This window comes from Vulpes vulpes, chromosome 10 (assembly GCF_048418805.1).
Source record: "Vulpes vulpes isolate BD-2025 chromosome 10, VulVul3, whole genome shotgun sequence".
Lineage (NCBI taxonomy): Eukaryota > Metazoa > Chordata > Mammalia > Carnivora > Canidae > Vulpes > Vulpes vulpes.
The window spans coordinates 6,242,707-6,260,886 of record NC_132789.1 but is presented as its reverse complement, the minus strand read 5'-3'; the positions used below and the strand labels follow the sequence as shown (position 1 = coordinate 6,260,886).

Here is an 18,180-nt window from a genome sequence, read left to right as displayed (position 1 = left end):
GCGCTGCCTCGTGACCTTCCCAGGCGGTGCCAACCTGGACTCTCCAGCCGGCAGCTGCTCAGTCACAAGCTATTCTTGGACCGTCTTCTGGGCACAGTTTGGACCGGCAGCAGGAGTTTCTGGTTCCCTTCAGCAGCTCAGAAATGCAGACGCTGATGTCCCTGGCTCGTGGTGCACTTGAGAGATAAGGGAACTGGGCAGTCAGCCCGCAGCTGGTGACTTGGCATGAGCTGAGGGGAAGGGGGCCGGGAGGCAGAAGGAACGGGTTCGAATCCCAGCTTTGACCCTTTCCAATCGTATGATCTAAGGGGAAGTCAACGGGCTTCTCCAGGCCCATTGACTCATCTGAGAAATGGGGCTAATCATCCCCACTCTGAGTCTCTGACAGGGTGGAAGATGCCTTAAGTGGTGTGAGCTGATGAAGCTGCTTCAAACCTCCGTGGTAGTTACTGTTCACGAGTTGGTGGATGGAGGAAACTGGTCTAGGGCGTGAGGCTCAGCTGGAAAGTAGCCACAACCTGTACCATAGAGGCTGTGCAACCACTATTCCACAAAAGCAAGGGTGAAGGGACAGGTGGACCCATCAGGTGCCAGAGGTGTGAGGGATGGAAAGGGAGGTAGGCATGAAACTGTCTTAAGACTTGCCAGTCCCTGCTCCAGGCCCCAGGGAAGATGAGTCCCTACCCTTGGCTCTGGGATCATGGGCCGCACTGATGCGGCTCCCAGTCAGCAGCCGAGATGGACAATGGCAACCAGTGTCCTGCCTGGGCTGGTAAAAAGCCTTTTGTGCCAGTCTGATCCTCTAATCATCCCCTAGAAGGCTGGGGTGGCCACAGGACTGGCCACTGCACCCTCTCGATGGGGGATTCTGAACTCCCTCCCTCTCTGTTTCTGTCTCTCTGGCTCCCCAATTCCAGCTGCTTCTCCTACCAGGCTCAGAGCCCCAGGTCTTGCTGAACAGTCAGAAGCCACACTAAAGGGGAAAAAAAGCCCAGGATCCTTTGTGGAACAATCTGGAAAAGAGGACTCGACACCACAGCCTATTCAGGTGTGAGTAGAAGAACCAGTGGGAAGAAGATTGTTGGCTACTTCTGATAACTTTCCTCTGGATTTTACCCAGTTTGGGATTTGTAAAAGCCAACTCTTAATTGCCTGTCTTTGAGGAAAGTGGACCAGAGCAGAAAACTGACCACAAAATCAGGGCAGCCCAGCTTTTGGAAGGCAGGCTCAGAAATGCACACGTCTCAGAATTACAGTGCTGGAGGTGTGGTACATGCAACACACAGGAAGATGCTAAAAACTGACTTTGAAAGACCTGGCAATGAACTGTTCAAGGAAGCCCAGGGCTGCTCTCTTGGTTCCGCCCCTCCTCAGCCCAGGGGCAGACTCTGTGGGCTCATGGACTCTTCTCTGCTCCCCCCAGCTTTTAACCCAAAGCTGTACTTTGAGTTAAAACACAGAATCGATTATGCTTGACCTTACCTGTGCGTGGGGCTGGCAGGTGGCTCAGAGTTTAAGCAAAATCAATCGCATTTCTTAGCACTGGATGAGAAACCCTACCCTAAGGTGAGAGTTTCCCTGGGCACCGAGTACATCATAGATCGATACCAAAGGGCTCCCTCTCCATAAGGCTACAGCGGATGCCCATTCCTTCTGTCTGCCAAGCCCTCTGATCTGCCTGGGGCCTGTCCTTCCCCTAATTTCCATCCATCTGAACGAGACCAAGTTAGAGCTATCCCAGGCCCAGGCATAGGGAGAACTGGATCTGTCCGATGGATGCACTGCCCTGTGGTTGGAATGTGAGGTCATGTGACCCAGTCTGAGCCAGTAAGACTCAATTTCATGACTTCTGTGGAAAATTCTCTTCCCACTGGAGTTTCAGACAAAAGTAGAAGCCTGAGCTGATGTCTGCCATGTTGGCATCCTGAGGGACAGTGTGTGCAAGAATACAGCCCACATAAAGGGAAACCAAGCCAGAGGTAGAGGGAATGAGGCAGAGACCTGATGACAAGGCCTGGATCCAGCTGAGCCTGAAACCAGCATGGCCTGGGAATTTTGGATCCCTTACCCAACAGTTTTTAAGTTAGAGTTGAATTTCAATTGCCAATGTTAGATTACTAATACATGGCCAAATGGTGTTGGGATTCAGAGGAAGGCTTTCTGGTTCCAAGCTTCACTCCCAGTAAGTACGGATCCCTAACCAGAACCAGAGATTCCATGCAGAGATCGAGGGGCAAGCAAATAAACAATGTGAGGCTGGCAAGAGAGGCTGGAGAAGGAGCTATGGGTTCACGCACACACTCTATAGGGCAGCCACCTCTTCCCAAGAGTAGAGACTCCAGCAGCCACAAAGCTGCACACATTCTGCATTCCCCTTCTGGTCCACCACTGCTGAGCATTAAGTCACTTCACAGGGTAAGAGCTAGCCAAGAATTTCCTAACGTAACTGGTTTTTAAAGGTTGACGCACCCAAGTAATATCCCAATTACTCTCCACACACTCTCCTAGTGGCTTTCCAACCCAAGCTTCTGCCAGAGTTTGGGAGAAAAAGAGGAGGTCTCTTCTGTAATAAGCCATGGGTACAGCTGGAAGGTCAAGAGCCAGGAAGACCCTCTTGGGAGAGATAACAAGGCTACAAGATGACAGTGTGAGGATGCACACCCTTCAAATAGCTGGAAATGTGGGCTGTGGAGCCAGGCTGCCTAGGTTTGAACCCTGGCTCTGCCTCTTAAGAGCTGAATGTCCTTAGGTAGCTGCCTCAGTTTCCTTAACTGTAAAATGGGAATGACAGTGCCTCTATGACACAGGGGTATGGTGGGGACTCAATGAGATCACCTATCTGCAGGAATGGTACCTGGCACATATAGGCTCTTAGCACATATTAGCTAACTAGACCACAGGTTTTCACCTTTTATCTGAAGGGCTGCAAAGGTCAACAAACCTGAAACTGTATGTGTGGTTTTTTACCCCCTAGGGAGGGTCTACAAACTCTCAGACTCTCAAAGGGATCTTCTGATAAAAAGAAAGACTCAAGTAGCTTAAGGTCTTGTTGAAGGAAAGGCTGAGTTCTTTCTTTCTTATGTGTTGCCCACAGCAAGCAGGGCCTGGCTCTGCATGTATTATTATGTAGCAAAAAATACTTACTGGGGAATGGGGGCGTGGAGGAATCATCACAGAAAGGCACAGATGAGGTGGACCAGGGGCCATTGCAGATCTTTGCAAGCTGGGGTTGTAAATCCTTTGGATGCATGAATCTCCCCCACCAGCCTTACTTGCTGCTCAGAGACATGCTCCACCTGACACACTCAAGCCCTGAACTTCAGCCACAGACCCCATCCCCCCTTTCCACCCTCTCAGCCTTACCCAAACCTCTCTGCCTGGGGACCCCCAGGAGGAACTCAGCATTCAGGTGTGAAGATGAACTCAAAGTTGAGGGCCAGGCCCAACATGCTTCAGGGGTTAAGCCTGTCTCAGCAGAGGTGGTTAGTGACAAGCCTGGCCCTGGAGCAGGTGCCTGGAAGTAAGAGGCTATGTGAACCACCAGGTCAGCCATGAGTGAGCAGCCCCACACTCTGCAAGCACATCACTTACAGTCGCTTGATCCCAGACTCCGGCTGGGGGGACATTCTCGGGTGGACGACTGGTGGAGGTTGGGGTATTCGATTTTCCTCTTCTATTTCTTCACTGGAAGGAGTTGAGAGGCGTGAAATAAGAGAGGCAAAAATTCTGTGAGAGCTGGAATATTCCAGAAGGGTGTTGTCTGATGGTCTGATAGGGCTTATACTGGGAATAAGGGGACCAAGGAAGATGGCAAAAGTGGCCTGTGCCCCAACAGTCTCTTCGCCCAGGGAACTGGCCTCTTAGCAATGGCTATGGCCAGCTAAGAGAAGGGGTCAGCCCTGAAGGCAGTGGACATAGGTACCTATGGTCTCTTTGGTCTAGTTGGTCAAATGTGAAGAATTTCAGGAAAGGAACCCACATCTCAAAAAGGCAATTTTCAGTTTCCTTTGAAGACTCTAGCCACATAGAAGTACTTCCTGTTTCCTGACCTTGCCAAATGTTGTCTCCATCTCTTTGTGGTCTCTTCCACCTGGAATATGGCTCTCCCATACCTGGACTGTACCCGATCCTTTAGGGAAAGCTCAATTCAAATGCCATCCCCTCCATGAAGTCTTCCTGATTTCTACCCCCACCCCCATCCCAAGAAGTGGTCTCTCCCTTTGAACAGCCAGTTCACACAGTATCAGTAAAACTTTCTTGTGTGCCAGGAGTAGAGTGGGTTTTCTTTTTTTTTTTTTTTTAAGATTTTATTTATTTATTCATAGACACAGAGAGAGGCAGAGACACAGGCAGAGGAAGAGAAGCAGGCTCCATGCAGGGAGCCCGATGTGGGACTCGATCCCAGGTCTCCAGGATCACACCCCGGGCTGTAGGCGGCGCCAAACCGCTGCGCCACCAGGGCTGCCCTAGAGTGGGTTTTCAATAAAAATATGTGGCACTGTATTTTCTATGCACCTCTTATTTTCCCTACTGGATCAGGGACCACACCTGGTGCATCTGTCCTTCCTTCTGGCTTCCTGTTCAAGAGGTATTTGTTGTGCACCTACTCTGTGCTAAGCTCTACTCTAAGACTTCAGAACTTAGCCATGAGCAAGACAAATACGGTTTCTAATCTCATGTTGTCATAGCCTGATATGGAAACAGACAATAAAACAAGCACATTAATGAACAGGCTTGAAATAAGATGGTGAAGGGCCATAAAAAAAGTAAAACCAAGTGAAGTGACAGTGACCAGAACAGGGCATTCCTTTGGATGGATGGTAATGGGGCAGGGAAGCCTCCCTGAGGAGGTGACCTCTGATCTGAATCCTGAATGACCAGGAGTGAACCATGGGAAGAGCCAAGGGAAATGTTTTCCCAGCTACAGGACCAGCATGTGGAAAGGTCCTGAGGTAGAAACAAGTGTGGTATGTCTTGAGAAACCAACAATAGGGGTAGTGTGTATGAAGCTGAATGAGTATGTAGTGAGTACACCTGAGGAACTGGATTTTATTTATTAATCTTTATTTAAAGATTTTATTTATTTATTCATGAGAGATATATATATAGAGAGAGGCAGAGACACAAGCAGAGAGAGAAGCAGGCTCCATGCATGGAGCCTGATGCAGGATTTGATCCCAGGACCCCAGGATCATGCCCTGGACCGAAGGCAGGTACTCAACTGCTGAGCCACCCAGGCATCCCATAATTGGATTTTGAACTTTATTTTAACTTATATAAATGTAAATAGCCACACAGCTAGTGGCTACCATATCAGACAGTGCAACTCTAATAAATGCAAGGAGCTCACTGGCCGTGGGCTGAATGAACACACACTAAGGCTGTACAGCTCTACCATCTCTTATCTGCAATTCTAAAATCCAAAAAGCTCTAAAAATGAAAATTCATTTTTGGTCATTCATTTGGTGGCAAAACCTGAAATGAACTTTCCTGAGCCTGATTGTAATGGTTATCCTATTTGGTATGAATATTCACATCTCTCACTGTAAAAATATTAACATGTTTGATTTGGGGGAGTTGCCCCGGACCATAGTGGTGTATATCACGTATGCGCAGTCTGTGGACGATTCCTTCCTAACGGCCGGGAAGTTCTGAATTATAAAACGCACCTGAACCTAAGAGTTTCAGAAAGGGACTGAGAACGTGTGTCCAAGTACTTCAGGCCAGACAGGAGCCCCAGAATGGAGACAGATGCAATCCTTGTCTTCCCAAGACTTCGTACAACCCCAGAAAGGAGCCAGCCTGGGAGCTCCCAGACACTCACCTCTTATAGTACGCCAGCTCCTCCTGCAACAAAAACACTTTGGACTTGAGTTCATTCCTCTCATGGAGTACGTCCCGCAGCTCCTGCAGCGTGAACCGGGGGCGGTTGGGGTCCTTGAGATCCATGGCCACCTTCTCTGCCTCGGAGATGCTTTCCTCCCCGCCTGGCTCCGTCTGGAGGAGGCAGAGATGCTGCTAATGAATTCCTGGCGGCCACCACCGGCACCCACTCCACATTCTGCCACAGCCCAAATTTCCCACCCTCCCGGGGCCTTTGCAGCTTGCCGAGGGCGCTATTTTAAGAAGTCGAAGGCGGCCTGTGCTCACGTTCTGTGCAGTCAGCGTCCCTCTGGAGATGAAAGCCACGGGCCACCTGTTCATTGTTCGCCTTCTCAATAGCCAGACCTGCAGTCCTGGTGCCTCCCCACCTGCCTCGGGATCTTATTACAAATAACAGGACAAGGACTCCAAGGAGAAGAAACAGCACGACTCACATGCTGCCACCCTCATAAATCTGCTTTCTTTTGCCTACATTCTCTTCTGATATTCTTACTAAGCCCACTGCTAATAAGACCATTGCTTGGGCAGCCCGGGTGGCTCAGCAGTTTAGCGCCGCCTTCAGCCCAGGGCATGATCCTGGGGTCCCGGGTTCGAGTCCCACACTGGGTTCTCTGCATGGAGCCTGCTTCTCCCTCTGCCTTGTGTCTCTGCCTCTCTGTGTCTCTCATGGATAAATAAGTAAAATCTTAAAAAAAAAAAAAAAAGACCATTGCTACTTTGGCCAAAGTTGTTAAAATCAGAGCTTAAGTACAATTTTTTTCTTCCCTTTTCATCTGACATTAAAGTCACATATGTTTTCCCATTTGTTACTGGCCCTCTGGTCAAGCCCTCTCCTCCCCAGTGGCTAAGGGCACTGTGCACTGGCAGTCTGTGGGAGCGGGGGTGGGGTGGGGTGGGGTGGGGTGGAATGGGGTGGGTGGGCATGTAACATCCCAGCAGGTGTGCAGATGCAGAGCATTTCTCTTCCATGCAGGTCACGCAGATGGATCCTAGCATGCTAAGTCACTGCCCCAGGCCAGACCCAAACCCTATCCTCTCTCCCTTTCTCACAGCAAGGTGTTTTTCTTTTTTTTAAACAAAAAGAAAAAACAAAGAAACCAAAACTATAATAATATACACTTAAAATCGACCATTTAAAAATATACAATCCAGCAGCTTTTTAGTACATTCACAATGCTGTGCGGTCACCACCTTTGTCTAGTTCCACAACATTTTTTTTTTTTTTAGTTCCACAGCATTTTCATCACCCCAAAAGAAACTCCATAGCCATTAACGGTCACTCCCCAATTCCCTCTTCCCTTGCCCTTAGCCCCTGGTGACCACCATCTGCTTTCTATCTCCACGGATTTGCCTTTTCTGGACATTGTGAATAAATGGAATCATTTGTGTTCGCTTCTGTTACCTAGCGTCACGTCTTCAAGGCTCATCCATGCTCTAGTGAGTCAGTGCTCCATTCCTTTTCATGGCTGAATACTATTCCCATGTGTGGATATGCCACGATGGGCATCTGAGCTGTTTCCACCTTTTGGCTAGTGTGACTAGTGCTGCCGAACATCTGTGTATGAGGATCTGCCTGATTGTCTCATCACCTGCTCTCGTGCTTTTGGTTGGGTGTACACCTCTGGGAGCAGCTGCCAGGTCACATGGTGACTGTGTGTAACTGTCTGAGGAACCACCAAACCGTTTTCCACAGCAGCTGCCCTACTTTACATTCGGCCAGCTGTGTGGGAAGGTCCCACTTCTCCACATCCTCACCAACACTTGCGTTTTTTCCATTTTTTGAAAGCAAGGAAGTTTTTGCAAGCTGCCCCCAAGTCAGCTGGCCAGATGTGCAGGTGGCCTGTCCTTTCCTGGTGTTCCCAACCCCCTTGAGCCCCCAACATCCCATCATCCACTAGAAGGGGTGGACATAAGTTCAGGACAACAATGGGGGAACTCTAGAACGGGGAAATGGGATTGAAACAGAGACCTTGGGCAGCCTTGGTGGCTCAGCGGTTTAGCGCCACCTTCAGCCCAGGGTGTGATCCTGGAGACCCAGAATTGAGTCCCACGTCGGGCTCCCTGCATGGAGCCTGCTTCTCCGTCTGCCTGTGTCTCTACCTCTCTCTCTGTGTGTGTCTCTCATGAATAAATAAATAAAATCTTAAAAAAAAAAAAAAAGAAACAGAGACCTTCCTCCACCCCCACACTCCCCAAAACCCCCACAGCACTACCGGGAGGAAGGCATTCTGACCCAAATGGAGACGCCAGGCCAGGATGTTGAAGGACCCAGGACGGCAGAGCTGAGAGCCTGTGTCCTGGGAGAGTCAGGACGGGCTGTTCTGGGAAAGGACACTTGAAAGGAGACACCACCCAATAGGGAAGATCAGGTGACAGAAGAGTCACCCAGCAGGCACAGGTGGGGGGAGTGGGCCTGAGCAGGAGCCGGCAGGGAACAGGGGAGGCACCTGGCTGCAGCAGAGAATGGACACCTAACAGATGCCACCCCCAAGTCTGGACAGTGGGTGGGGCAGTGGACTCTACTGGGCAGTGAAGTGGGAGTAGGGAGTAGGGAGTAAATCCTGGACGATTTAACTTCCCAAAAAGGTATTCCAGGCATCTGCTGATGCCACACCTTCAGGTGAGCTGTGTCCTCAGGGTACGTCTTCAGCATCTACCTCCTGCAGAGCCACACAGCTGGATGGTGTCCTCTACCCAAGACCCTGCATAGCAAGGGGCTGCTATATAGCAGGCACTCACTAATGCCAGTTCCCTTCTCTTACCCTGCCCAGGTTAACTACGAAGCATCCTTGAATGTCTATAATTAATATTCAGTAAATAAATGGATTTCTCGATAAACATTCAACATTCATTGAACATCAACTCTGTGCCTGCTGGGCACTAAGTAATGAGATGAATCAGGTAGGACTGGAGGGAGGTTTACAGGGTCGTATAATAAGAGGTGCAAGGACATCAAAGTCTAACTGGGAAGGATCATGGGAGATGTTACTATGGACGTAGTCTCGGGCAGCCCCGGTGGCGCAGTGGTTTAGCGCCGCCTGCAGCCCAGGGCGTGATCTGGAGACCCTGGATGGAGTCCCACATCAGGCTCTCTGCATGGAGCCTGCTTCTCCCTCTGCCTGTGTCTCTGCCTCTCTCTCTCTCTCTCTCTCTGCATCTCTATGAATAAATAAATAAAATCTTAAAAAAAAAAAAACTATGGACATAGTCTCTGTGCATGGGGTCTTGACGAATGCATAGGAGTTCACCAGGAAGTTGGCCTTCCCCGAGCCCCTTGTCCTCTGCCCATTTTGTTTGGCATTTGGCCTTCACTGTGTTCTAAAACATTTTGGAACTAGTCCCCAATGGATTTATATTGACAGATTTCACACAAGTTTGGGACTTGGGCTTCCTTTTGGAAAGAATATTGGAAGACTGGGTCACACTGGGCCACATGGTAACACTGGGCTGGTTCTACATGGCAGCTATTGCCTTTTACACATTCTTTCCATGCCTGCTCAGCCCCTACCCCTTTTTCTTTCCGTGCCTGGACCCCATAGGCACTGGCAGCCACTGCCAAGGACCCAAACCTCAGGCTCCCGCCCTCCCTCTAGCCCCTCCCTTCCCAGATAACTCTGGCTCTGCCCGGCCATTTACTGGGGCAAGTCTGTGCCTCTCTGTCTCCAAGAGGGACCATCTGGAAGGGATCCACACATCCTGGGGAAGGCATAAAGCTCTTCATGAGAGTTCCCAAACCCTCACTTCCCAAAGAGGCCTTTGGGCAAGCAGACTGATCCTCTCTGGGTCTTCATTTCCCCATCTAGCCCCTGATAATCCAGTAATATAACTAAGGGCCCTTCCCACCCAGACACCAGAGATTCCTCCAAACACATGCTCTTCGGACACAGCAGGTTCCCACTCACCCCCACAGGCTGTAAGCACCCAAGACACCAAAGGGTTTCCTCAGACCGGAGTTCTTTTTCTCTGGAGAAGGGATGGGCTCTAATCAGGGTAGCAACCTGATGCATTAGAGCTTGGGGGATTCCCAGACAGAGGCATAAAAAGTCCTGACTGCTGGGGCCACTGCTTGGAAATGCAGAAGAAGGAAAGCCTGGGGCTCCAGCTTTTCTGGAGGCCAGCAGGTGCTCTTGGATTGGCCTGTCCTGGGAGAGAGACTGAAACGGTGCTTTTCAGCATGGAAATCAGGCCCATCAGCAGCGGTTCTTCTAGTTTTACTCCATGAGGGACAACGGAGGTGCCTGGGGTTATCAAGGATTGTCTGCTGGTCCCTGGAGGCACTTTGGACACAGTTGAAGGATATGCCCTGAGGCACTGAGTACTCCCCAGAGAGGCCTGAGAGGCCTGCTGACAAGCAGTAGGACCAGAGTGGCCTAAGGGAGGTTAACATCCTCCACCCGGGTCCTGTGTCCTAAGGCCCGACCTCCTAGGTCCACTCCCTCTGCCTGGGCACATCAAAGCCACTATGCTCCCGCAGCCTCTCGAACATGCTTGTGAACAGCCCCTAGCCCAGCAAAGGGGAGTGACTGTGCCCTGGTCACCCTCTGTAACTCCTATACCCACTGAGCATACATTTAGCCAGAAAATCTGGCTTCACCCACCTGCCATCCGGCCCGTTTCCCTGCGCACTTAAATAAACATTTGTTAAGATATCAGAATCCATAAGGCAGAGGTGTCAAGTAGCTAACTATGAACTTTAGTTTTCTTTTTTTTTTAATATTTTATTTATTTATTCATGAGAGACACAGAGAGAGCAAGAAAGGCAGAGACACAGGCAGAGGGAGAAGCAGGCTCCATGCCGGAAGCCCGATGTGGGACTTGATCACAGGACCCCGAGATCACGCCCTGAGCCAAAGGCAGACGCTCAACCGCTGAGTCACCCAGGCATCCCTAACTTTAGTTTTCTTACTGATTTTATAGGAAATCCTTGAGACAGGGAGCCCACCATATCATTTTCTTAGGGGTTTTTCTATGTCTACCTGTGAAAGGCAGGAAGCCTCCAGTGAAACCATAAGGAGCTAGATGAGTTAGAAAACACACTAAGCAGGGATGCCTGGGTGGCTCAGCGCTTCAGCACCTGCCTTTGGCCCGGGGCGTGATCCTGGAGTCCCAGGATCAAGTCCCATGTTGGGCTCCCTGCATGGAGCCTGCTTCTCCCTCTGCCTGTGTCTCTGCCTCTCTCTCTGCTTTTGTGAATAAATAAATAAAATCTTAAAAAAAAAAAAATTAAAAAAGAAAAAACACACTAAGTGAAGAAGCTGCTCAGACCACATGTCCCCACGACTCCATTTCCCGGAAATGTCCACAAGAGGCAAATCCATAGACACAGAAAACAGATTTGTGGTGGCCGGGGATGCGGGAGACAGAGATGGCGATTAGCTACTCACAGGTATGACCTTTCTCTTTGGGGTGATGGAAATGTTCTAGATAGTGGTGATTGTACATACAAGACAGTGAATATACTAAAACCTATCGAATTGTATACTTCAAATAGTTGAGTTATATGTGAGTTATATTTCAATAACTGTATTATAAAAATGTATCAAGAGCTTTGTTTACTGGAGATCAGAGTGACAGAGCTCAGAAAGGACTGCATGAATCTAGGGGGTAGAACTGGAATCATCAAGGCATGAATGTGAACTGACTCCTCCCCAGCTCTAGATCCCTCCATAGCTCCCATTTTCTTACCAATCCTGTGCCAGGATTAGCCCACGACCCCAGCCACGCCTGTTCTTTCTCCAGTCTGGTTCATGCTCTTCCTCCTGCCTGGAGTGGTCTACCCCATATTCTACCCCAGACATCCTACCCATCCCATAAGTCTTGTCTCCGTGACTTGAAGACCTGCACTGCTCTCACATCCCGCCAAGGATTCACTATGCCCTCTTCAGATCCCATGGCCCTCTATCCCAGCCACACTATCTGATCTACTGAACTGAGTCAAGCTCATCCCCCTCACTTATGAGACAGAAAACTGAGCACCAAAGTGATGCATAAGCCCCAGGTCACACAGCAGCAGGTGGAAACCCACTACCAGCTGTGGCCTCCCTGTCTGAATGGCAAGCATCTTGAACTCCACCCAGCTCTGAGGCAGGGAGTCAAACCCAGCAAAGGCTCCCAGTTTGGGAACAGACCTTGCAAAGCAGCTTAGTGGGTTAGTCCTAACTGCTACCTGATGTTACTCCTCCATTTCTGTCCCACCCCCTTAGTGCCAGCCAGCAAGAGAAACTGAAACGCACAGGCAGGAGGGCCAAGGAGGGGTGACATGTCCCTGTCCTCATTGCTAATAGATCTGGAGCAGGGCTCAAGGTCTTGTGCCCAAGGTGATATCTTCAGGGGCCTGCATTTGGACCTAGCCCTGCCTGCCCAGGAGGAGACAGGCCTGAGCTCTCGTGGGGCACAGGAGGCCAGAAGGGGTACACCAGAGGAGGAGGGGGTAACTGCGCCCAACGTCACCTAGAGGCTGTTTTTGGCATCTGCCTCATCCCCTTCATCCCACTGCCATAGACTCGGTCCAGCCCTCGCCTTCCTTGTCTGGACTATTGCAAAGGGCTCCCTACAGCCATGTCTGTGCTCAGCTCCCTCTTGATCAAACTGTCCTCCATCAACTCAGAGCTCATCCTATCACTCCCCTTCTGAACCCTGTGGAGGGATCCACATTCCCCACCACTCCGTGTGGCATTCTGGGCGCTACAGACGACAGCTGCCATAGCTGCCTGCCCTGCATCTGTTTTTGTACTTTTCCTGGCTGAGTCCTTGCAGGTGTCCTCTGGAGAAACTCTGCTGGCCCCACTTCCACTCTGCTGGCATGGACGGGCACACAAGGGGTAGCCATATGACTCAAGAATGGACACCATGCATGTTCTAGACCTCAGGCCACAAGAGCCTGCCTGAGAACAACACCAACACAGAGGAAAGCAAAGGTGAGAGATCTGATGGCATCATTTGGGCACCTGGAATCAGCTATACCTGAAGCCATCCTTAATTCAAATCTTTTAGCTATACAACCCAAAATCCCACTTTTTAAAAAAAAATCCTTAAACCACTTCAATTTAGGCTTCTGTCACTTTTAGCCAAAAAATAAGCCCTAACCTCTCCCTTTTAAGATTTTAAGACTTCTTTCCCTTACCTCCCTAACTGTATCCCAGGTTCCTGTCCTGCAGAGAGCCTAGAAATGTCTGGCCTGAATTCATAAGATACCTAACAACTGTGCTGGCACTTGAGTCAACCTGATGGTGAGCTCATCTGGCTTACCTCTTCCACCTGCAACCCAAGAAACTAGCACAGTGCCTGCAAACCTGAAACAGTCAAAAAACATCTGCTGGAAAAAAGCATAAGCCCTAAGCTTTTTCCTAAGAGTCCACTGTGTTTTTCTGAAGCAGCACATCTACCCTCTACATCTACCTATCAAAATCTCAGCATTGTTCACACACATTCAGCCAAAGGAACAACTCTGCCATGAAACTGCATGCCACCCCCATCAGACTTAACTGTTCTATCTCTCTGTCGCTGGCACACCCCCTGGGGGGGGGCTTGTTTATGGGTGAGACACCTCTGGCACCCTGTGTCGCAGCCCTGGGCCCATCTGGATTATAGTTGCAGGTGTGGTGCAGCCCCACCCATGTGGACAGGGCCCCATGTCAGGCACACACTGGGTATCTTTCCACTCGTGCCCTGAGGTCTGCTCTGTAAGTTCTGCCCAGGAATGTCAGGGAGATAACACCCCCAGGAGCCACCCTTAGCTAATCAGGGGCAGGTGCATGTGGATAAATGCTCCAAGTCTTTCTGCTCCAGAAAGACGGTTCTGGGACATGTTCTACATGCTTCTGAGAGATCCCAGCAGGACTGAATTCCCACTGCAACCTCAGTAACACACACTCAAATTCACTTCTCCTTCTTCCCTGTCTCAGGCCTCTGATCTTTGGGATCATCATCCACATAAACCTCCTTCCTATTTTCCTTTTCTCAAGCTCTGTTCCAAGGAACCCAGACAAAGACAATCTCTTACCACTAAGACAATCCCTTTCCACCTTAAGTGTGGCTGAGGGTATCCAAGTCTGTCTCCTGCATTGGGTTGTTAACTCTTTGAACCTCAATAGTACTCAGCACAGTGCTCTGAGGTAGAAGACCACACTCTGCTCTGTGGTCTACCTGATCTACAGGACTGGCCCCTGCCTCATCTCTCTGACCTCATTCCAAACTTCTTCCTCCCCCTTACACTGCATAGCAGCCATTCTTGCCTTTTTATCCTACCTTGATTGCACTACAATTTCTCCTACCACAGGGCCTTTGCATGTGCCATTCCCACTCCCCGTTCGTTTACTCTCATTCTTTTAATCACCTCCTTAGAAAAGCCTTTTTGACTCCTCCAGATGATAATGGTAATGATAACAACAGCTAACGCTTTAAATGAATTAACTCTGGGCAGCCTGGGTGGCTCAGCGGTTTAGTGCCACCTTCAGCCCAGGTCCTGATCCTGGAGACCCAGGAATGAGTCTCATGTCAGGCTCCCTGCATGGAGCCTGCTTCTCCCTCTCTCTCTCTCTCTCTCTCTCTCTCTCTCTCATGAATAAAATCTTTAAAAAAAAGATAAAAAAGATTTTAAAAAAATAAATGGGTTAACTCATTTAATTCTCATTATAATCTAGGGTTAAGTACTATTATTATTCCCATCTTAGACACACGGAAACTGAGCCACAGAAAAAGCTAAATAATTTATCCAAAGTCATAGAGGTAGTAACAGGCTAGATCTGAACCAAGGCAGACCAGCTCTAGGGCCCACGCAGTTAACTACACAGCATACCTCCTCCCAGGTTCCTCCTACACCCCTCAAGTGTAATGGGGGAAACAAAGCAGCCTTGCCCACCTCGAGCCAGCTCATAGCCCTACCTTTCCATTTTGCTTCAGCGCTGTCTTCCCACTTACCTGGGGCTCCTCCTCCCCATTCTGGCTGAGTTCGCCCTGCAGCCTCTCTCTCAGCTTCCCAAGCTCTGCCCGCAGGCTGCCCATCTCCTGTTCCTTGGTTTGCAGATCTGCCTCTAGTTCTACCTTCTGTTCAATCAGGGCCTTCCCCTGGGCCTCCACCACTGTGACACGGTGCCGGAGGTCGTGGTTGATCTTCATCAGCCGAGTCTGCTGCTGCTGCAGCTGGAGAAAGAGAAAAGCCATTTATGGGGCTGCTGCATACAGTAGCTCATGTTGTGGACTGCACAAGGGCAAATCCTCTACAGGCATGCCATCATATTAGAGACATCATGATTTGTTTGAAGTTTGTTCACATTCTTATAACTGTTGACGCAAGGGATGGGCAATTTGTATATTTACTATGACGATTATGACAGATGGAAGGTAAGTGTTTTGTCAGTGTATCATGATGATTTCCCAACAGATGGAAGTAACATGCCTTGAGAAAGGAGTGTCTTTTTCTAACTCAGGTGGAGACACCGTATGGGTTCCTGAAGCAGACTGGACCATGCTGGCCTGCTCAGAGAAGGGCACGAAGATGGTGGGTTAGAGGAAGCTGCAGGGTCAGAACAAAGCCTGGCTGGGTCTTGGCATCTCCCCAAGGTGTAGAAGAAGCAGGGCAGTGCCCTGACCTCCCCCTGCTGTTACAATGCAGACTCAGCTGAGGGTCCTCCCCACAGCTGCGGCTCCAGTGTGGAAGCTGCCAGACTTCGTGCAGGAACCCCCACCCCACAGGACGAGACCAAGGGAGAGAAGGGGAACTGTTCGTGGGGAGGATCTGATCTCCCTGTTGGTATCTCCTGGTTGGGAGGGTGGATGTGGGGTCGGGGGCTCGTCACTTACAGCCTCGACATCCTCATTCTTCAGACCGAGCTCCCGGTCCTTGGCGCGGATCTCGTCGCGCTGCTTGTCCACCACCTCCTTGAGCTTCTTCATTACTTGCCGCTCGCGCTCGGACATGCCTAGGGTGGGGCGATCAAGATCAGCAGGGGAGCCCTTCGCCTTCTCCGCCTCACCTACCCGCAGCTTCCCGCGGAGATGCTGCTGGCCCTGGCCTTCTCTACACCCTGTCCCCCAGAGCCAGCACCTGCTTCCTGTTTTCCGGGTCCCTCTGAGCTCATCCCCACCGCAGGGCACCAGGTGGGCAACTCCCTTCCTTCCAACCTCCCCTGAGGCTGACTCCCCTTATGTTTCAGGCCTCGGCTCAACCATCACCTCCCCACAGAGACCCTTCCCTGCTCCCCTAAACTAGCCCCCCACCCTATCTACTACCTTCACAGCACTCTTTGCAGTGATCGTCTCATAGGTCTTATCATCTAACAAAAGATGATTTAGAGCCAAGGCTCTGAGCGCAAACACCGGTTCTCCCATTTATGGTCTATGTGGCTTCAAGGGAGCCTCTCTGTGTCTCAGTTTCCACATCCATAAAATGGGAATAACAGTACCTACATATGGTTGTAGGTTGTGAGGATGAATTTAGCTCACACACAGGAGGCACGGATGATGATGCCTGGCACGCAGCCAAGGAGTGGTGTCTGTTACCTACGTGCTCACTGTTCCCTGCCCCTGGTACACTGTCAGCCCCGGGAGGCATGGCCTTGTCTGATCTATTCACTGTGTATGGCCTTGGCTAGCACCATGCCTGGCACCCAGTAGGGGCTTGCTGGGTGATTTGGTGAGTTAACAAACTGTGCTAGTTTCATGTGGCTGCTGTAGTAAATGACCAACAAAATCTGAGAGCTTGAAACATCAGATTTAAGATCTTGAGATGGGGGGTTATCCTGAATTATTCGGGTGGGTCCTAAGTGCAATCAAAGTGTCTTATAAGAGGGGGGCCCAGAGAGATTTGACACAGATAGAAGAGGAGAAGGCCCTGTGACCAAAGAGGCAGAGACTGGAGTGATGAGGCCACAAGCCAAGGGACACTAGCAGCCACCAGAAGCTGGAAGAGGGAAGGGACTCATTCTTGCCCTAAAGCCTCTGGAGAGAGGACAGTCCTGGCAACATCCTGACTTTGCACTGATTTTAAACCTCTGGCTTCCGAAGTATGAGAAAATAAATTTCTGATGTTTCAAGCTATCAGATTTTGTTGGATGGACCCAAATAATTCAGGATAACCACCCATCTCAAGATCTTAAATGAAATCACATCTGTAAGGATTTTACCATATAAGGTAACATTTGTAGGTTTCAGGGATTGATATTTTGGGGGACCATTATTCTAGGGCTTCCCACGTGGTAGACGCTCCAGGCTGATGGACTAGGGACTGATTCCTCCTCCTCACACACACATTCCCAGAGCACAACTTGCTCCCACTATGCCTGCTAAGGACAAGTTGCTTTATATCCCTGACATTAGTCCAGTGTCATTTCCAGCCACCGGACATGGGTATTACTATTATTGTTGATTTTTAAAAAGATTTTATTCATTTATTCATGATAGACACAGAGAGAGAAAGAGGCAGAGACACAGGCAGATGGAGAAGCAGGCTCCACGTAGGGAGCATGATGCGGGACTCGATCCTGAGACCCCAGGATCATGCCCTGGGCCAAAGGCAGGCGCTAAACCGCTGAGCTGCCCAGGGATCCCTCTATTGTTGGTTTCTTTTTTTTAACATCAGTCCCTTCTTACAGATAGAGAAAACTGAGGCCCAGAGACAGACTTGTTTAATGATTACAGCTAAGCACTGGCAGAGCTGGGACTCAAACCCTGGTTTTTTCTTTTCTTTTTTTTTTTTTTTAACATTTTATTTATTTATTCATATACACAGAGAGAGAGGCAGAGACACAGGCAGAGGGAGAAGCAGGCTCCACACAGGGAGCCTGATGTGGGACTCGATCCCGGGTCACCAGGATCATACCCCAGGCTGCAGGCAGCGCCAAACCGCTGCGCCACCAGGGCTGCCCTTCTTTTCTTTTCTTTAACATTTTATTTATTTATTTATGAGAGACACAGAGAGAGAGAGGCAGAGACACAGGCAGAGGGAGAAGCAGGCTCCATGCAGGGAGCCTGATGTGGGACTCGATCCAGGGTCTCCAGGATCATGCTCTGGGCTGAAGGCAGGCTCAACCATTGAGCCACCCAGGCGTCCCTCAAACCCTGGTTTTCTGCCTCTAAGTCCCATGTCCTCTCCATGACGCCATATTGCCTCCCCACTGCAGAACCAGACTCAGAGGCTCGGCTAAAGTCACTAGAAAGTGTCACCATGGGGCAGACTCTAGTCTATACTTTGTTTCACGGGCCACCAGCTTGGAGTACCCTTACATCTTTTTGCATGTACACATAGGCATACACTCATACTCATACATACACACAGTGTATATTCCGTGTCTGCTGTGT

At 50.0% G+C, this 18,180-nt stretch overlaps 1 protein-coding gene across 6 annotated transcripts in view; it reads right to left on the bottom strand.

Moving 5' to 3' along the window:
* RILPL1 (Rab interacting lysosomal protein like 1) overlaps positions 1-18,180 on the bottom strand; it is a 44,577-nt gene that overhangs the window by 6,764 nt on the left and 19,633 nt on the right. For all 6 annotated transcript variants that reach the window (XM_072725033.1, XM_026017150.2, XM_026017151.2 and 3 more), the window contains 4 exons: positions 15,685-15,803; positions 14,803-15,024; positions 5,825-5,997; positions 3,592-3,684 (listed from right to left, as the gene is read on the bottom strand). In XM_072725033.1, coding sequence (XP_072581134.1) covers positions 3,592-3,684; positions 5,825-5,997; positions 14,803-15,024; positions 15,685-15,803 — 607 coding nt within the window. The remainder of the gene's footprint in view (positions 1-3,591; positions 3,685-5,824; positions 5,998-14,802; positions 15,025-15,684; positions 15,804-18,180) is intronic.